At 37.5% G+C, this 24,716-nt stretch overlaps 3 protein-coding genes across 12 annotated transcripts in view; all 3 read right to left on the bottom strand.

The window, feature by feature from the left end:
* Positions 1-96: 96 nt before the first annotated feature.
* On the bottom strand, positions 97-12,503 carry LOC109854846 (cytochrome P450 4c3-like). 5 transcript variants are annotated; one of them, XM_020428385.1, is made up of 9 exons: positions 12,434-12,503; positions 11,206-11,471; positions 5,655-5,852; positions 3,678-3,860; positions 1,849-1,918; positions 1,582-1,708; positions 1,256-1,495; positions 920-1,082; positions 97-714 (listed from the first exon to the last, which is right to left on the bottom strand). In XM_020428385.1, the coding sequence occupies exons 2-9, from the start codon at positions 11,393-11,395 to the stop codon at positions 362-364; spliced, it is 1,524 nt and encodes a 507-aa protein (XP_020283974.1). In that variant the 5' UTR covers positions 11,396-11,471; positions 12,434-12,503; the 3' UTR covers positions 97-361. The 5 variants fall into 5 exon arrangements, with proteins under 5 accessions (XP_020283974.1, XP_020283970.1, XP_020283971.1 ...); XM_020428381.1 differs by lacking the exon at positions 12,434-12,503 and adding an exon at positions 12,278-12,427; XM_020428382.1 differs by lacking the exon at positions 12,434-12,503 and adding an exon at positions 11,979-12,229.
* A 5,748-nt stretch (positions 12,504-18,251) lies between these two features.
* On the bottom strand, positions 18,252-20,226 carry LOC109854821. Its single transcript, XM_020428305.1, has 3 exons — positions 19,513-20,226; positions 19,076-19,199; positions 18,252-18,588 (listed from the first exon to the last, which is right to left on the bottom strand). Exons 1-3 carry the CDS (start codon positions 19,577-19,579, stop codon positions 18,369-18,371), a joined length of 411 nt encoding a protein of 136 aa, XP_020283894.1. The 5' UTR covers positions 19,580-20,226; the 3' UTR covers positions 18,252-18,368.
* Positions 20,227-20,307: 81 nt separating this feature from the next.
* LOC109854820 overlaps positions 20,308-24,716 on the bottom strand; it is a 12,387-nt gene continuing 7,978 nt past the window's right edge. For 5 of the 6 annotated variants that reach the window (XM_020428300.1, XM_020428302.1, XM_020428298.1 and 2 more), the window contains 3 exons: positions 22,819-22,920; positions 20,712-20,912; positions 20,308-20,431 (listed from right to left, as the gene is read on the bottom strand). In XM_020428300.1, coding sequence (XP_020283889.1) covers positions 20,328-20,431; positions 20,712-20,912; positions 22,819-22,920 — 407 coding nt within the window. In that variant the 3' untranslated portion in view covers positions 20,308-20,327. The remainder of the gene's footprint in view (positions 20,432-20,711; positions 20,913-22,818; positions 22,921-24,716) is intronic. The other variant, XM_020428304.1, reaches the window with a different exon arrangement.

The following is a 24,716-nucleotide window of genomic DNA, read 5'->3' as shown; positions in this document are numbered from 1 at the left end:
TACTAATTAATAAAGAGGAATGATCATCGGTTGAAAAAAAAAATGAATTTTCTGTGTGATACGCTAGAAAATTAGGATTGGAAGTCGCAATTGTTGATTAGCGATTTGCCACAAACAATTCGCCAGCCAATGAATACTTTATTCAATCCACCGATTGAATAAAGAGTATATGACAATGAATGTTTTTCACGTTCTACTCCTAAATTTTTGTCTCACACCATGCAAAACCTCTTTTCTGTTATTTACTTTATTTTATTGGCTAATAATTGAAACTGAAAAACGTTTCGTACCACTAGTGCGCATATACGCGAGTCTTTCAATAGCGAGATCGAATCTTTTTTTTTTTTTTTTAATTTCGACTTTAATTTGCGGGATATCTTTCGCGCGGTGTAAGTTTTAAACGGATTCCGTTCGCGTTGATCAATACCAACTCGGATATGAAACGCAGTTGGTCCTCTTTGTCAAGAGACTCGACGTGGAAGTTCTTCAGTATTGACAAAACGGCAAATTTGATGATGAGCGTGGCGAATTTCCAGCCGATGCAGTTGCGCGAACCGGCGCTGAACGGGATGAAGACGTAAGGCGGCAGCTTGGGACTGTCCGGCAAGAATCGTTCCGGACGATAAACGTCCGGATCGGGAAAGTAGCGCGGATCGCGATGCAGCAGATACGAATTAATGAGCACCGTCGAACCTGGTGGAATTTGTCTGCCCACTGAAAATGAAATCAATCTTTAGAGAGAGAGAGAGAGAGAGATCGATTGATTCAAACTCAAAACAAACTTAAAACAAACAAACAAAAAAACTGTTTAAGACATAAACATAAAAAAGAACAAAGAAAAACGAAAAACAGGAGTTGTAACTGAAACCAAGAAAAAAAAAACGGAGAAAAAGTTTAAACGGCGGAAACAGCGACTCACTTAATTTAATTGGCGTGTAAATCTGCCTAGCGATGAGCGGAGCCACAGGATATATCCTCCATTGTTCCTTGATGCTCGCGTCTAACCAAGTTAATTTATGTAAATTATCCAGCGTGATCTCCTCATTGCCCAACAACTCATCGTATTCGTTCAAGATCTTTTCCTGAAACAAAAAAACAAAAAACAAGTTACGCGTTGATGTTAAATCAATCGAACTTCAAGAAAACGTAACTTTGAATAAAAAAAAAAAAAAAAAAAAAAAAAAAATTGCAATCGATTGCTTAAAACGCGCGGGGCCGTAAAGCCTTTTGTTCGAGTCGTAGCGAGAGTTGGTACCTGGTATTCCGGATTTCGTCCCAACGCGTAAAGCGACCAAGCTATGCTGGTGGCCACCGTGTCGTGTCCGGCGTACATGAACGTGTTCACTTCCTCGCGAATATCCTCGTCCGAAAGAACAGCGCCGTCCTCCGATATGTTCAACAACAAATCCAGCAGAGCCTGCTTCTTCTTCGTTGAGGACTTGTTGAAGTTATCATCATGCTTGAGCTTCCAAGCGGCCTTTCGCTCCGCAAGCACCTGAAAATTTCCAGAATTTTTATCGCCAGGTCGTTATCGACAAATAAAAATTGGATTATATATCTGGCTTCGAAATCGCGTCGTACCTTGTCAACGAAACCGTGAATGATTCTGAGCGAGCGATCGTGCTCCTTTCCCGCTTTGGTCAGTTTGAAGATTAAATCGGACGACACCCATACGTTCGTGAAGCGCATTTGCACAATTGACGCAATTCTAAAAACAATTTGAACGTTTTTTTTTTATCGCTCCGTGCAAAGTACAGTGTTACGAATTGCGTATGAGCATCGCGCGCGTGTGAAAAAAAAAAAAAAAAAATAATAACAGCGCGTATGTAAAAGATCAACTTTACTTACTTGTCCACTGCTTCGACGTATTCGTCCTTGGAATTTCTTTGAGCGTTAAGCTTGTAGCCCATCGCGGTATCTGCAATGTAAAATTATAAAAAATAACTTCAATAATATTCAAAAAAAAAAAAAAAACTAAAATAATAATAATAACTCGATCAAAGAAATTAAAAATATTAAAAACTTTTGTTTTAATGTGTGAAGTTAAAAAAAATATCACACGCCATCAGCGTTAATTAAATCGTTTTATTCAAAACGTAATTATCGAATAACATTGTTAATGATTTAAAACAATCTCGAAGAGAGTGATAATCGCGCGATCGTTTGTTTATTTTCGTACGTGCGTAATACATATTCAAAATTTGACGTGTTATATAAAAAGAAGTATGAAACGAATTTGATTGATCGTAAAAGTATACAGAAAAGTGTTTTTTTCGTGATCGCGCGGTCAAAGAAGCACAAGTGTAAAAAGAAGTGGTAAAATATATAATTATACAATATTTTGTGGGGATATCAATATATATAAACTTGCGAAATTTCTACGAGCTCTCCAGTCAATTCGACATAAATTCAATAATCAAGAAAAAAATTAAACAAACAAAGATAAAAAGTGTTCGAGAAGTTTCTGTAAAAACTGAAATATTACATAAATGGTTAGGCAACAATGTGTCAATTTATGTGGTTGCCATTGAACGTCCGGATTCAAAGTCTATCTGGAAAAAAAAAAAAAAAAAAAAAAGATTGTAGTATCGCAACGGTCTGCATACTTCGCGTGTTTGCGCGTTTAATAGGCGCCTGCCTAAGCGATAAAACTTGTCTAAGATTTGAAAAGAAAGTTACGATCTTCCAAAAGAATCCGGTAATCGACCAGCTTTAAATGTACAAAACTTTTTTTATGGAAATTCACGCTAATAAAAAAACAAAATACACGGAGCGTCATATCTTTTTTGTTGATTTGGATCATCGACGTACTAGGTTTCGATAAAAAAATTTTAATGATTCGATATAATATAATCATTATTATCAATATCGATATGTTAGTATATCGATTTATTTGCAAAACAGAAAATAATGTGTAATGTATTTGTATTTATTCGGGTAAACATATCCATATTTTTTTGCTTTGTGAAAATAATGAAACAAATGAATCAGCCGGCTCGACCTCGACCTCGCGCACATGGAAAGATTGAAACATCTCGAGCGTGTTTCCGAAACGCCAAATCTCGAAAATCGTGCGTGTTCGAGCTCGCGTGTCCGAAAGCGAGTTTCGAGATAGCCGAACAAGCGGATATCGTCTTCGCGCCAAGATTCGAGTTGTCAGAAAAAGACAAATTGTCGGGAACAAAGTTGCTTCGAGAATCCTTACGTAATTAAACATCAAAGATGATTTGATGTTTAGTTTTTTATCATTACACGAAGTGTCTGTGAGCGCGCGCGAGACAGTAGAAAAAATGATTTATTAATGAACTTTATATTATGAAATTTTTTCCCATTTTGACCTTGTCTGGTGGCCAAATCCGCAAGCGTAAAAACTTCAAGTGTAAAATCAAGCTGAAGAAAAAAAAAAAAAGAAAACGTGAATCATCGCTTTATCGGCCTAGCAACATACTCGAACAGGAGAGTTTTGTCGTCATCGATCTAAAATGCAAGAAAAAATGTTCGTTAAGTGCTTTCGACTAGCTCCGCAGATCGCGACTTATATGCAAATAACCGAAAAAAAAAAAAAAGCTTATTAAAGACGCATTCACTTTGTGAGCTATATTCGCATTAAAAATATCAACGGTGCAATCGTACAATAACGTATAAGAAGATAATGGCGGTGATTATCATCAACTCACCGCATATGATGTCAAGAGTGGCGCGTTTTGTGTACGGAACCACATTGAACCAGTTGCCGATCTCTGTCTCAAGACAAGAGATGAGCACTTTTACTTCTTCCTTCACGGTTTTCAAATATCCTTCGAGAAGGGTGCTGTGGAAGGACGGCGTCAACAGTTTTCTTCGGAAAAACCATTTTTCACCTATTGAAAAGAAAACATACGCGTCTCAACGAGAGTAGCTTGCCGGATATCCTAGGACATTTCTTGTTTAAGAGAAAATTTGTGAAAAAATTTAACGAATGATAACGGTAACGATTTGTTTAGTTTTATTTTTTTCGATCAACTTCACAATATGTGGAGTAAAGTTGAATAAGTCGTAAGAGAGAAAGAAAGAGAGAGTAAAGGGATACTTGCGATCTCCCGTATTGGGGACATAAAAACAAAACATAAAAACACTGTTACCAAGTGGTGATATCACGATCTGAATGTAGTTGAAACGATCATTCTTAAAAACAATCTGACAAACAAACTTGAAGCAAAATGATAAGATTCTATTTCGGATTTTCATATGTACACATTTGATTTTTATTTGTTTGGTCGTCTGAAGTGGATTTCTCAATATATAATCCGTTCAATGTCTTGATACGCGTCACAGATCGAGATATAATCCATACCTCTCTAATTAGATGAGAGGCTAAACGTGAGAAAATGATCTAGCTGTAAGATAATCAATTAAAGATCTTGTACCAGCAAATTGACACGCACAAAGAGATAAACTGTCTTTATTATTTAAATATTTCTAAATTATCATAACATATATATTGTACTTTATCTATCGATAAGCGTAATTTGTCATTTGTGCGGCGAAGTGGGTCGCGATAAAAGTCACGTAATGTGAATATTTTCTGAAATGTTGCTTCTCTTCAACTGCTTAATGTGTGTGCTTCTTTTTTTTTTTTTTTTTCAAGTCTCTTTGCAACTCTGTTGTTGTCAGTCGAACTGTGTACGTACGTTCTTCGATAAGAATATATTAAAACGCATTTCTCTTCCTCCTGTTGAAATTTAAATCAAATGAATTTATCTTCGTTTCTTTTTTTTTTTTTTTTTTCTAAAAATACAATGTTGCCATAGATATGGGCAGAGAAGATTTCCACGCACGCACACGCCGGTCTTTCAAAGTAAATATTTACATAATTTTAACAAAGAGCACACGTGAAAAAAAACTGTGAAAACAAAATGACGATAAATATCTTCGATTGATAAATCATGCAACACGGTTTTTAACAATTGATTTTGATTTGCGGTCTATGCGTACCCGTCTTATCTTTTTTTTTTTTTTTTCAGAAAACAGTTCTGACATCATAGCACTTGTAGTTTGAAGGTTGCTAACACTTCACTGGGTACATGTGTACCCGGCTCCTGTTACGTATTGCAACTACGCGTAGCAACTAGATAAGTAGGAATTTTGATCTACACCTGTGTGATCACATCTGGGTGCCGTTCCCATTTGTTTTGCTCCAATTCACACTTGAACTTTACTCGTTTCGACACACAGCTCTTGAACCTTATTTCGCACGACAAAAAAATTTCCATTTAAACTCTCAAGGTAAAAAAGAGAAAGAGAAACTGAGAGAGTCCCGAGCGTCTGATCGATAGCAAGTGTATAATGTTTGAAAAAACGGGATATATGATCATTAATGTTGCGAGAAAAAAAATTTTGCCGCAATCAGATACAAATTATTTCGACGAATTAAAACTCGATTTATATACACATTTTATTTTATATTTATATAAGTTGTTTGTGTAAACAATGTTTTGTCGTCGAGTTGTCGCCTTTTCTATCTCTTTCTAGTTATGAACAAAAACTTATTCCCGTGTTCACAAGTAGGCATTTAAATTCGAGCATGATGTCTCTTTTATTACGCACGGTTATTGATCTTTATTAGTCGTAGTAATGTGGTTTTGTGCTTTTTTTTTTTTTTTTCAATCACTTACCACTGCTGGTTACCAGGCCGGTGCCCAGCCAGGGCTTCAGATATTGATACTCGAGGCTTTTGTCGATGTAGTTGCTATTACTTAGCAGAGGTTGCACCGCCTCTACCCTGTAGAGAAAGATGAAGGGTCGTTGACCGACCCAGATGAGAAAAATGTCGCCAAATTTCTCGGCCCACTTGGTCAGCTTTTTGAAAAACTCTGAAACAAAAAAACGACCCGACGATTTAATAATACAAATTATTCGAAGAAACACATGAAACACACATCGCGTTTGAAGTGAATCATATGTTATTACTTTATCAGTAAAAAAAAAGTATTATCGTCGTGAGCTTCAAACTCACGATAAATGATGATTTCGCAATATTTCATGCGTACGTATGTTTATACGATAGTTTTTGCTTTTGTCGATCTCTAACGAGTCGGTTATCGATGAATGAACGTTTTCCAGAGATCGACATCTCGTGATCGAGATTCGCGAATAGAACTTCTCTTTGTAAATCAAGGCCTTGCCTTCGTAGCCTCAGTCTCTCCGCGCGATTTGTAATTCCGATGAGAAAAACTTCATCGTTAACACGATTAACGATTTTTTATGCGCGTGATATGCGTTTTTCGCGCGATCTGATTTTTAAGAAGCGGTCGCGATTGCCATTTGTCGTCTCGTCCTCGATGTGCTCTACTGCGCAGAGTGTTTCTCGGATTTAAACTCGCGGCATCGCGTGTGTACATATAAAGGACTCTTTATAATTAACTCTCTCCGATTAACGCTCTTCGCTTCGAAGTCGCTCGGAGAGTCGAGCTCCGGCTCTCTATGTCACTTTTTTTTTTTTTATCGAGCATATGTTGCTTCAAAAATAATGTCGATTTATCTTCTTTCGCTCGTTCCGCGTCATCATCAGATTATTATGAAACAAAACAAATAAAAGACAACGGAGAAGTTATTCCGTCGTGAAAACTGGAGCGTGTAACCTTAATGCGTGCGGACGAAGAAAGAGAAAGACAAGTACAAAAACAGAGGGTGAAAGAAAGAAGAGATGAAGGGAGGGATTGAGAGAGCCAAGAAAGATCAATCAAGAGAACGGCGGGAGAAAGAGAGAGAGAGAGACGCGCATAAGAAGGAGCGAGAAATCGCTGCACGTGCCGCGCGAATTGTAGCGGCCGGCGCGTAGTTAACCGGACGTTGACCGGTTGAAAATAGACAGCGTTTTGCATGTTGTGTTTTATGCCGCACGTGGACTTCGCACAACCGCGGGACTGCGTGCACGAGGACGGAGACGAAGAGGAAAACAAACGTTGTTCTGAAAAAGGTAGTAGTAGACGCCGAAGACGACCTTGACGAACTGCTAACGAGACGGCAGACGTCCTTCGATTGTATGGAGCTCTTCTATTCTTGCGCACCGGACATTCTTTCGTCTCTCTCTCTCTCTCTCTTCCTCCCATTTTTATGTTATTATCAACGGATCAACAATGTGACATAACGCGCGTAATATAGCCGGGCCTTTCGACGGTGAAATTACTTCGAAGAGCTAAATCGATTTGTAAGAATTCTCGTGAGAGATCGAGAAAAAGTCTCACAGAGTTTGTTGCACTAAATTGACAACAAAATGAAAATATGAAAATATTGACTATTCACGGCTCGTCAAGTTTTTTTTTTATCTTGACAAGTGACTCTCTGACGTAAATTCGGTTTTACCGATTTCGCAGTTCAAACGCATTTATCTCATTTGCGTTCTTATTATTGATAATAATAAGAGAGCTGATCAAAACATACACGCGCGTTGAATAAAAAAAAAAAAAAAAAAAAAAAATTATCCTCTCGTGTCCTGGTTTAGAGCAGTTTGTTATTAACTTAATAGATAGATAATATAGACAGCGCGTATTAGAAAATAATATCGCGCTTTGAAAACCATTAGCCTTCTCACCCGATGGCGACGTGGCGGTAAGGTTAATTGTCTAAACGAGTCGCGATAAATAAATACACCATATTACTCCCGTACTTATTTATCTGTCAACGGAAAAGCCTTTTTCTTTTATAAAAAAAAAATCTAAGAAGTATATAAAAAATATAACAAACGAATAAAACAAAGATGAGAACCAAGTTAAAAAAAAATAAAAAATACAACAAAAATTGAATCCAAAGAAACAAACTAAGTAAAAATAAGCGAGCGAGCGCGTTAATAAATAAAAAAAACCGTTTAAATAACGGGACTTTGTTAACCGTATGATTAACTTATCTTTAAATGAATTTAAACCCACGAAAAAAATTGAAAGCAAACACGAGCGAACATTGCGAGACGATAACGGCCGCGCTAGTTCTTCGCCAAGTCTTCGAACGGCAACTTCCGCAGATGGCATCATCGCGTCGTGTTAATCAGTATGTCGCTTTTTATATCGATACTGTAACGCTCAATTAGCATTGCCGCATTTAACGTAACAGAGACGCGTGTCGGCTTAGCATTAAACACTCGGAACAATCAGACAATCGTCACAAAATGACGGAAAACTGTTTTAATTATATTTTTAATAATACAAAGTTATTTTCAGATATTAAAAAAATTGAAAATTTATTATAAAAAATAAAAAACGTTTTTTTTTCATAATACCGGTCGAACTGACGGATGTGCTAAGACTTAGGCACGCATCCAAAACTCTGATTGTTCTAGCGTCTCGTTCTTTTTTTTTTTCGAGCAGACAAAAGAGTTCGATCGCAATGAAGTCCCCGACAACTTCGTCGCCAGACACACGAGAAACATCTCTCGCCTTGTTATGGAGATGTTCCGCGTCGATGTTTTCTCTTTTATATTATCATATTTGAGAGAGGGAAAGAATATGCGTCTTGTAAAACTCTGCCTGAAATCACCACGTGCAATTACGTCAATTCAGACTGTCCGAACGACCTCGACCCGTTTCATTTTCTTCTTCAATTTCTTCTTCTTCTTCTTCTTCTTCTTCTCCGTTTTCGTCGCACAGCCTCGACGATTATCATCTCGATCGCGCGAATTATTATTCTTCTCTTTTTTTCTCTTAATTTTTTTTTTTTCATTTTTTTCAGCGCGCGAGAAAGTTATGCTTTGATATTATATAAATGATTGCAAAAAAAGCAACGCGGTGCGCGTGTAAAAATTCCTCCGAAGCGTTTTGGCCGAAATAAAGTCAGTCAATGTCGGTCAATAAATTTAATTTTTTTTTCTTCGTCACATTTTACGAAGAAATACAAACTGCGTTCCGATATACCGGATAAAAATCTGTAATCGCATCTGTGACGTGAACTAGATTTTCGTTGGATGGCAAATAAACGCAGCCAAAGTCATGAGGCGCGTTCGATCAGGTAAAAAAAGTGCACACGTTTTCTTTGTTAGTCCGATGCGTGGCGCCAAAAGCTATATAAGAGCGTGGCACGTGTCTGGCCCCAATACCGTTGCACCGAGCTGCACAATCATCCGTGTGCGCGCGACTTTCGAGGAACATCAAGGTCGTTACGTTATCGGATAGGTTTTGTGAATCTGACGAAATACGTTCGCTGAAAAATTTACGATTTTTTTTTTTCGATTTTCTCTCGTGTTGCATAACCGTGCATGTGTGACGTGCGTGCGCGAAATATGATTGGCGAAATGAGATATTTTCACTTGTTTATCGATGATGAGTCGCGAATTGGAAGTGTGTGCGCAACAATTAGTCGGAAGCGATACAACGTCACCGTCGTATAATGCGACGATTGAGCAGATTAATTATCCGATGTGCGATCGCAATTTGATTACCGATCATTCACGATTGCGTTATTTTAAAAACAAAAAAAAAAAAAAATTGCACAAGTCAGTTTTTAACGCGGATCTTGCTGATAACATAGTGACTTATATTGGTGACCTATATATTTGAACAGATGTCTTCTACGCACGGAGTAAAATTTGCCAAACGTGATCTACGTCAACTCGTCGCGTTCTATTTTTAAATGTTCGCTTTCTTCGATATTTGTGTTCTTTTAACACGCTCAACGTTCAACGGTACAAATCGGATATGTTTTCTGCGGAGTTCAAATTATTATTTTCGCGTTATATGTTAAATATCTTTGCAAATTTTGATTTGCTTAAACGAGTGAAACCGTCGCCCAAACACGAACGACATTGTTGTGTTCACAACGTGTGTTAACAGCGATCGCGCTTGTTTATATGTCACGCTTTTTACTCGCATCTATGAGATAAAGATGTTTATTTAATTTTTCGACAATTTTCTTTGCCGAAAACCAAATTTTCAAAGTTCTCGTTAAAGCGAGCGAAAGAATATTTACAATTCGTTTTTTCTTTTTTTGATCAAAATACGAAAAAGGGCAAATACGAGGCAAAAACACAGGATGTTGGTGTGAATCAGCAAAATTTATTCAAATGCCAAACGTTTCGATCACAAGTTTTGATTTTCATCAGTGGCAACAAAATGAAAATTAAAAATTAAAAATTAGGCAGCACATCGACACATTTTGTACCGTGAGTAACGAACAATAGTTTAAACGTTTGGCATTTGAATAAATTTTGCTGATTCACACCAACATCCTGTGTTTTGCCTCGTATTCGCCCTTTTCTATTTTGATCAATCTTTTCACGAGGTTTTTAAAACTTTTTGAATTTTTTTTTCTTTTGTTCTTTAATATGCGATAATAACTATTTCTCTTTGTAAATAGCACGATCTCCTTCGACGACAGAAGCCGAGGTTAAGAGGTGAGTTTTGACATTTTCTTCTCTTGACATTTACATGTCGTTTTTTCACTACGGTATCACGATGATCTATGAACTGTGACGTCAAAACTTTGCATTAAAAAAAAAATATATATATAAATAAAGAAAAAATAAGCACACGCGTCCAAACTCGTGCAGACACAACGAGAAGACGGACTTTTTAATAGAAAACTACTGTATATCTGTGTTGTTTGCGCGATAAAATGACAACGAGCAGTATATCTACATCATTATATCCGCGTTTTATATGTGTGTGCAAATTTTCTCTTAGACTTAATATATTTAAGTCTAAGCGCCTAAACAATAACTAAAAATAAAGTTGCATTTCAATGTGATTCGTTTGCTCGCAAAGTTTTTAACGAAATCTCAATCGGATAGTGAGAGATCAAAAGGTTATGCGGCGAAACGAATGTGTTAAAATGTATAATACATAAAATATAAGTAACGTTTATTTACATCTCTCGACCATGTCCTTGCTCCTTCTCGATATATGTTTAGACGTTAAAATAAATTCAGAAAAAAAAACGAAGGCGCAAAATTAAAAGAAAATCAAGACGGGAAATTTAATTTTGCCAGTGTAAAAAAAAAAAAAAAAAACAAAGAACACATTTTTGTTAAAATCGCGAGAGACGTCAATTGCTAATAACAATCCATCTTTGGTGGTGACAGTTATGTATTGGTTGTGTTTCGCATTGCGAAATATGGGTCACCGCCGATCGGTGTCTTGTTGCGAGACTTTTTTTTTTTTTTTATTTATTTATTTTTTTTTTATTTATTTATTTTTTTTTTTGAACGCGTGAAAACTTGCGAGCGAACTTACTACTTACCTTCTTGCGTGCAGTTGAGCTGATAGGCGTTGCCGATGATGGGCAACGCTGTGGGATAGGGTATATCTTTCAGGGGACGCAGAAACTTCATTCGCGCCAACACCACAGGTAGAAATAGGACCAAACACAAGCCCGAAAGGACGACGGTCGGCCAGGATCCGTCCATCAGGGAGACTAATGCGTCAGGCATGTTGAAGTCTTGGAATTTTCGATGCTCTTCCACGATACGGATCTCAACTTCTTCTCAAGGAAAGGAACAATGGAATCTGCAACGACAACGTTTTTTTTTGTTTTATATATCTGTCGCGACAATTCGTAAATCTTGTGTAATAATATTCATGCAAATCGCGCACTCGAATACGCAAAATCGACTTCTAAACAATCCCACTCGAAAATCTCGTTAAGGAGACGCGATGCGCGTCTCACGCTGCGATCGTACGTAATGATCCCTACTGTAAGATTATTATAGATATTCTTCTCGACCTTCTCAAAATGTTCGATACGACAGTTAAATAATTTGAAAGGGAAACTACAAATAAAGATCGGCAGACAGTCACCTTGTCTTTTGTTCCCTTCCCGACACGTTTATCAACACGACACACGACCGACAAATTTCACACAACAAACGTTTCAATGTTATCTTTCTTTTCACGATTCGAACCAAAGGCAACTGTCCTCACGGCTCCGACAATTTTGACTCCGACACAGCGACTCATTTACGACCGTTCGGTTCGCCGGACACGCGGACAAGAATATATCTATAATAATCTTACACTACTAAGTTTGTTTTAGCGTCGATTTTCTGGGAACGATTCTCAAAGGACGTCGCGATCTCGAGCGCGTCGAGCGTAGAACTCCCGAGGTGTCTCGCAGAGACACGGAAGTAAAAGGTGCAGTGTGTGTCTCTCGTCTTCGCGCGGCTAGCAAATCTCTGTCAGATTTCAACCCCGAAAAACACGCACAATGTTGCGACGGACGTCGCGCGGCGTCTACTCCCGAACGACAATGCGTAATCGCGACGAAGGAGATCGCTCTTATATTAACTTCTCTGCCAATAGAAAGAAGAACGCACTCGCGTGTGTAAATCTGTGTGAACACGTGGCCCAGCGACGAGCAATGAATCGCGAGAAGATCGGGGTGGCTCGTGAACCACGAGAGAACAGCATCTGGTATCCTGTGCGCTAGACCATATCCCTGTATCTCTCCGTGGCACTCTCTTCGACCTTACCACGATACATTGCTTGTCACTGTCGTCGTACACTCACACACCCACGTCACGGCGTGCGCGTAGCAAATTCACAAGAATACAGAGAAAGAACGCGCGAGAGAGCGCGCGGAAGCCCCCTCCGCGGAAGATCTTCGACAACTCGCTCTCTCTCTCTCTTTCTCTCTCTCTCTCTCTCTCTCTCTCTCTCTCTCTCTCTCTCTCTCTCTAGTGAGTCTCGAAACAGTTGGCGCATTCCGAGATTTCCTTGATTTGGAAGAAGAAAAAAAACACAAGCCGAGAATAGACAATAGGAAATTCTTCTGTTATACTGAAAAATCGAATCGCATCGCTCGAGGAACAAGGCGGAGTTCCTTCATGCGCCGCCTCGCTTTGATCGCCGGAGATTAAAAGCGAGAACGCGCGCGTGGAAGGGAAACGACTCCTTCTCTCTCGTGACAGTCGCGATTGCGACCATTTACACTTCTCCGCTCCGGCTGTAAGATACCCCGTCACAGGCGATAAATTATTAAACGCGAGAGAGTATCGTCACGTATCACCGAGTATCGGAGACTAAGAAAAAATTCAGTTCGAATAAGAGGACTTTTTTTTTTTTATCTCGCATCTCTTCCGAAGAAATGCGAGCTCGCACGTGTGTTTATGAGTGACGATCATTTCGCTGATTTATTCGCGTGATAATGTGGTTTCTCTTTTATTTCCGATATAGAAGACGCGTAAATCACGTCGACGAGCACTATTGGTGCAACCTGTATATATTTATTATGGAATCGTCAGACAGCAAATAAGAGATCAATTTACCTGAGATCGCCGTCGTGATCGATACATTAAAATTTATCATGTAATTCAAAAAATTTCGAGAGTGAGAGAGAGAGAGAGAGTGTGTATTACTTACGAAATTGCACACAGATGTTATAATTTTTATCTTTACCTTATCTAAGCCTATGTGCATCAATAAATTGTTTGAAAAAATATTTAGCGGCGATACATGTAAAATATATGGTTTCTCCCCGATATTGAACTGCGTCAATCACGCGTGTGTATTTTATAAGTATGCGCGTTCAATTTCGTAATTCGAAAAGAGATATCTACAAAAAAAAAATCAGGTTATCGCGAGTTATTTCAATACAATACACTTGTTACAAGAGCTGAAGTTTCGTGACACATTGAAGTGATCGTTTTAAATCGCATTGTATCGACGTTTATCTGTTGTTGTGTTTTTTTTTTTTTTTTATTTGCCACGCATAAATATTCATTATGAATCGCGAATATCTTACATAAACGTCAACATTAATGACTCATTTTCTCGTAAATAAACTTATGATCTTTCGCACTTATGTAAAATTCAAATGAACAGCTTTTTTGTTTTTTATACGTCACAACGGCTTGTATTTAAGGAAACTAATCAAGCCGGCGATATAAATTTGCAAGAGTTTGCATAAATTATTGTAATATAAATTTATATATGTCCGAAAAAAAAAATCTTACATTTATACGTTCCGCAAACAAATTTCGATTCTTTTCGAATCTCGTGCGACTTTTCGTCGAAACATATGTCAAGAACTTCGCGAAACAATTTGTTTCCAGAAATTCAAAAAATTGTTTACAACGAAATGGATAATATCACACGTAACAGGAAAGATTCTCGTTATGCGAGACGATTATGACACAATTGACAATAAAGCTACACGCGCTACTATCCGGCTAGTTACTTATTATCATGTGAATGGGTATCGCGCATCTGATCGTTAGCTATTGAAATCATCAGTCAGATTTCTCGTTTTTTTTTTTTTTTTGCACGCAACACCGCGCGCGACATTGTTATCATCCTATTTGAAATTTCTTTTATTTTTTTTTTTTCAAAGAATAATCGAAGAGGAGAAAAAAAATACGTTACTCGGGTGTAAGGTGATTCGAAGATGATGATCGGAATCTCGCGCTGTTGGGAAAAATATTTCACGGAATAAACAAATTCCACGTATAATCTAAAAAAGAAGTTAAGGACTGATAATAATAAAAAATAAGTAACTAACCGCGAAATGCAACGTCTCGAGAATACATGATTGCTAATAAGTATTTTATCATCTTCCAATGTTTTTATTATCATCCGTGTTTTATCGTGACCTACTGCCCTGTATATGACCTGATTGTTACTATGTTTTTTAATCTTGAGACTTCGGTCTTGTATATTTGTTTTTAATTATTTATTATTTATAGCTTGATTTGCTTTTTTAAAGCTTTAAATTCTGAAATTATCTCATCTCTGTTTTTTTTTTTTTTTTTATACGTAAAAATCGGACGCAGAAGAAATAAGAATATATCAATTGTTTGCATAAACTTATTCTCTTCGTGACTCTTCTTTTTGTCCGCTCGTCTCTTGTATAGAATGTGACTTGAACTCGGAACCCCGTTTACAATAAAAATTAAAACTCAATACTCTCTGCATGAGAAAAGAATAAAAAAGACGTGATTTTGATCTTGAATACCGATTGGCTACGATTTGCGTTTCGAAGTGGCAACATTCTCGGCTTATGGACACCTTTCTCACAATAGCGATATTCTTTTTCTTCTACAGATTTTTGACGGATTAGACCAGTTGTCTACACATTTCAATTTCCTGTGGTCAATTTCCTTGCTCTCTCTCTCTCTCTTTGTTTGATTCTCATGCGTTTTCGTGCCGCACGTGTCTCTCCCGTCATTTACAATTATCTGGTGATAGACGTGACGCGCTGACGGTTTGCACAAGTATAACAACGATAACAAATTACGCATCCGTTGAAATTATATCACAGTGTATTTTTCTTTATTTCGATGCGCGTCATCGGGGTTAAATATATTTCATTTCTTACTTAAATCAGTTTTAACTATTACCTTCGATCTGCAGTCACGTGCAGCCAAGGACCTGAATCATCTTCACGTGACGCCGGTTTCCGGAATATATTTTGTGGACACATAAAGTTCTCTCTGAAGAAATACTCGAGTGTGACATTCAAGGATTTGAGAGAAAAATCTTGAAACCGAATCCTGATCTTCTTCATTTTGTTGATCGTTTATCGAATTAAATATTTATGAACGAAAAAACGTTTTTATGTCACGTGTTTTTTTATGTTTTGAAAGAATAACAAATGCGATGTTTATCAACACGCACACACGTGCAAGCAATTTTCATTAATCGACAAATTAATTATTATCCCACTTCGTTTGACGTAATAAATTCTATTTTGAAAAAAAAGTTATGCAAGCTACGTATAATTTTGCACGTGTGTGGTATGACGATTATTTGTGTACTCATATTTAAATTTCTTCTCGCCGCACTTGGTATCTAATAATAATCTCTCTCGCAATATATTCATGCAAAATATTTATTCTCGACACGTGTATCGTCGACACGCGCGGCGACAATATCGATCTGAATGTTTGATAAGCGGTAAATTCTTAACAATATCAAATATCAGAATCTCTTAAATGTTTCCTATCAGAGTGACAGGCAACATTTATTTGTTTATCGAATCTATAATTTTGTTCTTACCGAGTTTTTTTTTTTTTTTAAACTGTAGAGCAATTCCGTCAAACGTTGAATCGAGTCGTAAGTTAAAAGTTGCAAAAGAGCGCAAATTTTCTTAAACTTCAATACGCGCGTTAAGCAACACGTTCTTAACTCGTTTGCGACGCTCTGATTTCACTCTCTGCAACTTTTGTCGGTGCGCTTTCCCTCTCGTTCTTCGTACACGTGGGTATGTAAACGACTTTACACTCGGTCAGTATCTAATAAAAAATAAAATATATTATAAATATATACTCTGTGTATAAAAAATATATTATAATATATTTATGCAGCATTGTGTACGGACCGCGTGAAATTTGTATTGCATTCACGTTGAATCTGTTGATCGATTGAAAATAACTGCAAAGTTTTTGTAACAATGTTGCAACGACGATATGTGTCTTTCCGAGAGAAACCGCTCTTGTTAACGATTATATTTGAATTCGGTTCTTCCGTTGTAAACACGATAAACGTTGCAAACAGATACATGACAGACAGTTGTTTAAAAGAGCGATGTTATTGATAACATATTTGAGAAAAAAATATTTTCTCGATAATAAATAAGCATTTAAAAGTTTACCTGTGCGACTTTTAACTCCTAAGATGTAACTTTTTGCGGAGCCTGATACGCAGATTTTTTTCACTGCCAGTCAGTTGTTTTGAAATTATCTCAAACTTTCTCTCTCTCTCTCTCTCTCTCTCCTCTCTGATTTATCTTACAGTCTCTTCGGATTAATTTTCTTAATTTACGTAATTAACCTAATAATTAGGAATTTGAGAATGTGTAAACGATAACACTGTGTTGAAAGCGATAAATTCATTATCTTTGTGATGCTCTATGACCTTTTTTTGATTTTTAATTATCATTTAGTCAAGAACTTTTTGTCACTTCAATGAGGAAAGACGATTCTTATAACATCCTGATGCGCATAAAAATCTATGCAAATTATCAATCTTTTCCTCAATAAGGCGACGAGAAAAATGTGTAAATTTCGATAAACCAGTATTATAAAATTTTCTTGTCGCGTACATACCTCTCTTTATGTAATTTTTCTCTCGAGAAGTGTCTACATAGAATAATGTAATGTGATGATGCACACGTAAAACTTAGACGAGACCATTTCTTGATCGCTGACACGTGTACGACCTTGATTTCGTCTCGTCTTCGCGTTAGTAATCATACGATAACTATTTATTGGCATAAATACGCATATCCGTTTATCGTTCGCTGAAATACGTGCGAACGATCCATCATAAAAAAAAAGTCGCCGGTGTGATTGTTAGAGTGTTGTCACTCAGTTGCAATTTGACGATATAAGATGTGTCACGTGATTTGGTAGTAACAGGCTCTCTAAATAAAATTATTATCTTTAATACGTCACGTCGCGTTATGTAAGTTGAATTATTTGAGCGCATTTAGTTTTCTTTTACTCTAATAAGAAGAAATTCTTTCCCACACAAAAATTCCATCAGACATATTTATTAGATATCACAAGAGCTGTCGCGACGTCTAATGGACGTCTAATGAAAGTATTGTTCTTTGAACTCTTGAAGTTTGGACTTTTTTTTAATTGAAGTTAAAAAAACAGATCAATATAAGAATCTGTAATTAAAAAATTTCTTTTTTTCCAATCGAAATTTCCAAAAGAAAGTTAACAAGAACAAGCGCGGTTGACATTTAGTATGTGAAAAAAAAAAAAAAACAAACAAACAAATTTACAAAGTTTTTACTTTGTATTAATTTTAAATTTTGACAACAATGTCCTATCTGAGATTACCGGAGGATGTTTTTAGTTCGATTGTTTTTATTTCAAACGTGTGATTAGCAATAATTAACATTTTCTTAAAGAGATCATTGGTTCATGACATTTGGCAAGGTTTATAACGTCGAGAATGCGGGTCAATTAACTGCAGACGGCGCGCGAAAGCGCGGTGGGGGTGCACGTGGATCCAAAGGGCTACAGACACGTGTATAACCTCGATGTGACCTCGACGGAGCAACCGGTTGCTTTGCAGAACAAGAGATGCATTTCGATCGCAGTTGAGCGTCCGCGCTCAAGGTTCGTGCGGTTTTTCTCTTTCATCAGCGAAATTTTTATGTTGCGAAATAGAAGAAACGCCATTTCGCAATCGTGAATTTCGTGAATCAAGATCGCACCATCTGTCTCTGAACACGGTGCGTTTGAGGATCGCTTGTGATTTCTTTCTGTGAAAAAAAAAAAAAAAGCTATTTTGCTGATTTGAAATTTGCAATTTTTATGTTTTATTTATTTGCGAGTTGGATTACAACTTTTTTTTTTTTATTTTCATGGCAGTTGATTCTGTGATATTTTTTTTTTTTTTGAACGGATCATGCCGACAAATTTATACTTGATGTATGATATGATTAATTAATATTCATGCCGGGCCCAGAATTCTTAAGACGGTGCGATAATCGTCGCTGCAGCAGCAGTTGGCGATTAGTCGATGCTCTTTACAGCTGTTGGCGTGCAGAAATCGACAGTCCGCTAATTTGCATTGATACGGTAAATCATGGGAATCGGTGCAGCAACAAGCGTCGTGGAACAACTTCTCGCCGCAATAAGGGTAAACCGAACTGTCGCACAAAGGACATTTGCTAAAAAGATATATATACGAAAATATAATTCTTTGCAAAAGGTGCGTTAAATTGTGTGTGTAATCGCGAAGTGTCAGATAAAAAAAAAAAAAAGTGTCGATTACGTGTACGTTGTACAATATTTTTACGATTAAACCTGGGAGTCACACTTGTGTTAAAATAACGACGGACGTCATTGTATTTTTAATTGTCGACAGATGTGTTAGGTGTATGACCGATCGCGTTTATTTACATATCATTACAACAAGGATCAAAANAAAAAAAAAAAAAAAAAAACGTCTGTTATTTTAATGCAAATGTGACTTCGTAATAATAGATGTAATGCCTATACTACCGACATTTTATCGAACCAAAAGATGGTCACTTGTGTCGGTAATGGTAATCCCTTTATTCAATTTCTGTAGAATTTGACCGTACCACAAAAACGATTATATTATAAATTCATATAAGAATAAATTATAAAAAACGTTACAATAATAAAACTTACTTTTGCGGTGGTCTGAATGGATAATAGGGATAATTTATCGCCTGCCGTATATTGATTTGCGGCAAAGGTGTTGGAGACGAATTCAGTGCTCCTGACGTATGATTATACGCACTTTCCTGCTTGTCTGAAAGAAGTAAGTCAGGCGCTTTTTATTGAAGAGCAACATAATATACTACATTCAAAGAATAATGTTTTTATTAAACATCAAAAAAATAAAAAGATTTCCTACATTTTACTGAAAATAATGTATAAACTTTAAATGATATTACGAGAGTTATGATATTAACGTAAAAATTCTAAAGCATACACAATAAGCATTAAAAAACATTTTTGTAAGACATTTTTATTGATATAAGTGACAAATTTGTTTCGATAACAACCAGAATTGTTCACTTCCTAGGCACGCAGTGATATAGTTATCAAGTAAATTGACTCACCAGACACGCTAAGCGCGCAAGAGTGCAACAACACGACGATGACGAGGAGATACATTTCGAGAGACATTTTTCAATGAAAAACTAAAACGGGATCGTCACTTTTTCGCGCTTCTCTCACTTTTGCACTTGCCAGGTTACAATTTTTCAGAGAAACGGAATCGCGTTTGCGGCACCTACTTCTTCGATTTCTTTCGTAAATCTACGCAACTCGTTAGCCGCCAGTCTTGTCTTCCTCGTGGAACGCGGTCAACGTACCCGTTACTTGTAACTGGTCGACGATCATCTTTCTCTTCGTGTGTGATGGCAAGTTGAAGAAGGGAGAAAAATTCGGTGACGCGTAGCTTGAGAAACGACGACATAACAATTAAATCAGTCAGTTGAAAAAAATTTTGCTCGTAAAATGTGTGAAAGAATAAAAAAATGCAAAGTAAATACGAAGTATTCTTTTATTCTTTTTAGTTTTTATTTTTTCGTATTTTTATTTTTCCAAAAAAATACGAAAAAATAAAGATTCATTTGCACATAGTCAGACTCTACAAATTTCCTGTGCAAAAAATTACACATAGATTTCATTTACAAACATACATATAATTTATTAACACAAAACGGTTTATTTGTGCACAATGTTTCGCGATCTTACACTAAAAAAATAAGGAGATTAAAATTCTTAGTTGCATTAATTAACTGTTCTTTTTGTATTTAATTACAAAACTTTTCCAGTCTCTTCCGCGTCTCGATGCAAAAATAATTTGTAAAAACAATCACTAACATATAGAAAATATATATATATATATATTTATATATTGGTGTTGTCTTTAGATCAACAATTGATGTAACGTCATGAGCACCGTCAAGATCGTCAGGAACTTTATGTGATACATGCTGACGCGCGAACCTCCGCCGGTCGCTTCATACTTCCCTGCAAGAAAAAACACGTTTCAATTAAAAATAATATTAATTAACAATTTACACGATCATGTTACTGCGAACACAACAGGTGATGAGCGAAATGCAGAACATGTTTCCAATATTTGTGTAACAGAAAATACACAATATTAATATAAATAATTAAATTAAGGTATACACAATGAATGTAAACTAATAAAAATACTAATATAACAACAATGTGTTACAGCTGCGGAAAATATTTTTCGTCGCTTTCTAACGACAGAAAAATAAAAAACAAAATACCGTCTTACAGTGTCTTTGAGAATAGACGTGCGCGTGCGGCGCGGTTTGGCCATCCTTGATTCTAGAATCGTTCAAAAACTTACAGACAGAGGCCAAGTACGAATGGCAACAACATTCCCGCAGTCTCGTGTATTCCGCGCAGTCCTCAGCCTGCACCCTGCATTCTTCTGGTCCCAAGCGACACGTGTGCTCGACGAAGGGAAACACCTCTGAAAACAACAGGCAAACAAATATGTGTCTGAACGAGAAAGAATAAGCTCACTTTAACACACACGCAAATTTTGTCCTCATTTTTTCTCGATCCCATCTAATCTAATCGGTTAGTTTGAATAATTGATTGATAACACCCGTAGTGTGGGTATTCGCGGTAAAAAACTATTACCGATATATCAAGAAGACACTTTATCAAAAACATAAAAGTCATCGGACATTTCCCATGTAAATACTTTACATGTAAAATGTATGAGTACCGATATAAGTAACCGGTTTCCTCTACGCACGAATCAACGATTAATTTACATAGCGAATAGGATCGGAGAATTTTCAACGTGTTTATTTTTGACAAAAAAACGAGCAACATTTTTTTTAAGAGGATGCTGGAAACGGATCCAGCGTTCTCTTAAAATTTCGACGTCTCACGGAACAGAAGCAGGGAAAACTCGGGGAATGACCGTGAAAAATCCGGGTAATAAAAAAAACCGGTTTCCAAATCACGCGCAAGCGAATTAGTTGGAAAACCGTACGAAGAATCGAACGAGCGAGCGTCGAGTCACGAACGAGCGATCGAAAAGCGATTCAAAATTTTACGAATTCCACGCGCGTAGTCGCTGCGTGCAGCAATGCAGCTTCGTGTCGTGAAGAATCTACACGCGCATTCGAGATACAATGACGTTAGATGTTCGTTTTTTTTTTTTTTTAAGGGAAGAGAAATTTATGTGTTTGTTTTTTGTGACGTCCGAATTGGTTCCTCTTCGTACGTTAAAAAAAAAAAACAAAAACGAAGAGTTCGGAAGACATTTCTCAACGCGCCGAACGCGTATCGACCAACGATATCGAACGCGCGACGAGCTAATTAAAAGTTCAGGCAAAGTTTGACTTCAGGTCGATGGACGATAGTCCCGACCGACGAGAAACTGCGAAATGAATGCTAATGAGCGACCCTTTTGAGAAAATTTCTCGCGACAATGAATCACCCGGTAGAGACGCTGCGTGGTCGCGCGCATCGCGCACGTGGAAGACAAGGATAACTCATTACGACGAGCAATGATTTCCTGAACAGGTGACTGCCCTTCCGTCTCGCTGAAGGAAACGTTACCAAACAGTTTTTGTAAAAAAAAAAAAATCTCGACAAATAATCTTCACGTTCCGATCGTCGAAATATTGTTTATTTCAATATTGTTCGTTCCTTCTTCGTTTTTAAAGAGAAATTTTTATTATTTAACTAAATTTTTAAAAAACCGAAAACACACAAATGACCACCGAACAGCATTCGATATTCAAAATAAGTAATATTTTTTTTTGTCACACGAACAAAAGCGTTTCATCGATTCCGCGAGGGTTAATAAGCTAATATTCGCACGCACGGCGGCGCAACGTCATCGCGCACCGGTGTGTATCGACTAAAAATAATTGCGGTTACGTGCGGCGCCGGGCGATTCGCGATTCGCCATTGTGCGAATCGCGAAATTGCGACGTGCTATCATTGCCGTTGCTCTAAATTTCCGTGAAGTCGCCGTTACACAATAAGCATTACGCTCGCTCGCTCGCTCTCTCGCTTGCTCGCTCGATCGCTCGGCTCGTCACGGTCAATCGTTCACGCACAAATTCGCCGAGTGGAAACCGAGAGGTTTTTCAGATAGACAAGCAGGCAGGTATGTGCTCGCGAGAGATTTGTCGTTCGCGCGTGAACAAACGAAGGACGAGAGACGGAAAACACTTCCCGTCGCGCGCGTCGGGAAGGTTAAGCCGATTTCGATCGGCTTCGTTACAACCGCCTGTATGTATCCCGTTTGAATTATTGTTTCTCGTGATGCAGATTACGAGCTTCGCTCTTGAGCTCGTGATCCTATTGTTATTTTCTAAAGATCCATGGCGAGAACGTGTGTACGTACGTACCGTTGGAGCTACCTTCGCAGCAACAGTGATCGTTGATGACGCTACCGTCCTTGCAGTAGGTCATCTCGGCGGAGGTGCAAGTCTTGCATCCCGGAATGGGTCCTGCGATTAAAAAGAACAAAATGAGAACAAATGTATACGTATCCGCGACAATTTGGCTAATTAAAGCTTGAAATAATTAATTAAAGCTAAGAAACGATAATACAAGGCAAGAGAGGCCAAACGCCGCTATAAGCGCGCGATACGTAACAAAGTGTAAGTTTATGCAAATTATGTAAATGAGAAAAGAGCGAAGCGCTGGGGGCCAGGTCAAAGTGTCAAATAAAGTGAACTTTTACCCTGAAACGTGTCTCGACTTTATTTCAGCCATCTTCAGATAACAAGAACAATTCTATCAATGAAACAAAATATACGAAATATCATCACAAATATAAAAAAAAAAATGATAAACAAATATGCACCGTGAAAAAAAATAAAGAAATCGCAAAAGCAAGCGAAACAATGCGAGACAATAGTGAGACGACGCGTTTTTCTCGGTTGTAAGTAGAAATCGCTCCGAACGTATCGTTGTTTATTAATTAAAGATATTAAAGATATTATTTCATTAACCTCGATATACGGCTGCGATTAAAATGCATGACAATAGCGTCGAATCCGCGTCTCTCTGATTCACGTTAATTAGCGTCTCGAGGTTTCTTACGCAATCCTTTTTCTGAAATCCGTGTCGCGGACATGTGTTTTGCCAGCGAGTTATTTATCCACTACGTATATGATATATTCGTGTATCTATCTATTGTATTTACCGTTATTAAGCAATGAAACCACAAGAATCGGAACTGTGCAACTACGCTAATTGATTAATAGATTAAATTGCGGAAATTACGCGCACGATGGATAACAATCGAAAATTGTTAAATGTTGCTAAAGCGGCAATCACCGACTTCCCCCCCCGTAGTCATCTCCGTCGTCGAGATCGCGCGTAAAAAATGTATGTATAATAAAAAAAAAAAGTAAATCTATCGTGTAATTTGTGGTGTGTAATATTGATATTTTTATTCTTCTAATGTAATCGCACGTGTCAAATTCACACGTGTCTTTTTTACAATGTAATCGACGCGGATAATATTAGGCGGTAATTGTCGACTTCCTTTTTTGTTATTCGAATTATCGTAATGAGGAACCACGTAGATGTGGCGTTTGTCTCGTTGTTGTTGATGACGTAAGTAAGCGACGTTATAGTCAGGTGTCTCGCGAAGCGATGTGAACATAAAACTGCTACTTGCATGCACGGCTCTGTTTTTTTTAGAACTACCGTATCGCATAGAAAAAGAAAAACGAGAAAAAGCGCACATCGAAGGCCGGAAAATCTGATTTTTCACGCGCTAAGAAATGTGCGACACGCATATTTTTTCGACTTTCGTTTCGTTACGATCAGTCAGTAGACCAATTCCGTTACGCAAATGTATATATGTGTAACGCACGTTTTCTTTGACGAGGCGGGAAGGGTCTTTTGTCTACGACCAAAGTTATTTACCTCTTTTGTCCATGCCGACTTTGAATGAGAGATTAGAAAAAAAACAAAAATTTCAAAATGTGTCAATCGCTTACGAGAACGATGGTTGGGCGGATCAAAGCGGCTATTCTCGGCGGGAAGATAAATACATTTCTGTGCACCGTAAGGAAGCTTTATGGACCGTAGGAGTTGGACAAGAGCGTTAATGCGACGCTTTTAGCAACTGGACCAGATTAGAGAGAGAGAGAGAGAAAGAGAGAGAGATGCAGAGCACCAAGAATGCGTTACATAGACAACGTTTATTTTGTCTATGTGTGGGGAAAAAAGTTTCCCGCGATTTTTCCAATCCAAAATACGGAGTAGAATTTTTTGGGATAATTTTTAT

This window comes from Pseudomyrmex gracilis, unplaced genomic scaffold (assembly GCF_002006095.1).
Source record: "Pseudomyrmex gracilis isolate BER0280 unplaced genomic scaffold, ASM200609v1 scaffold_74, whole genome shotgun sequence".
NCBI lineage: Eukaryota > Metazoa > Arthropoda > Insecta > Hymenoptera > Formicidae > Pseudomyrmex > Pseudomyrmex gracilis.
The sequence above is the reverse complement of the archived record's forward strand: the minus strand, read 5'-3'. Positions and strand labels throughout refer to the sequence as shown.

Bases quoted from the DNA above. Each gene is read 5' to 3' on its own strand.
- LOC109854846 (XM_020428385.1), bottom strand. From the start codon at position 11,395: ATGCCTGACGCATTAGTCTCCCTGATGGACGGATCCTGGCCGACCGTC. The intron at 5,853-11,205 runs GTAAGTAGTAAG...TTTTTGTTTCAG, and splicing joins GCTCAACTGCACGCAAGAAG to AGTTTTTCAAAAAGCTGACC. The intron at 3,861-5,654 runs GTAAGTGATTGA...TCTTTTCAATAG, and splicing joins CGGCCTGGTAACCAGCAGTG to GTGAAAAATGGTTTTTCCGA.
- LOC109854821 (XM_020428305.1), bottom strand. From the start codon at position 19,579: ATGTCTCTCGAAATGTATCTCCTCGTCATCGTCGTGTTGTTGCACTCT. The intron at 19,200-19,512 runs GTGAGTCAATTT...TACTTCTTTCAG, and splicing joins TTGCGCGCTTAGCGTGTCTG to ACAAGCAGGAAAGTGCGTAT. The intron at 18,589-19,075 runs GTAAGTTTTATT...ATATCTTTTTAG, and splicing joins CCATTCAGACCACCGCAAAA to CAAATGTCCTTTGTGCGACA.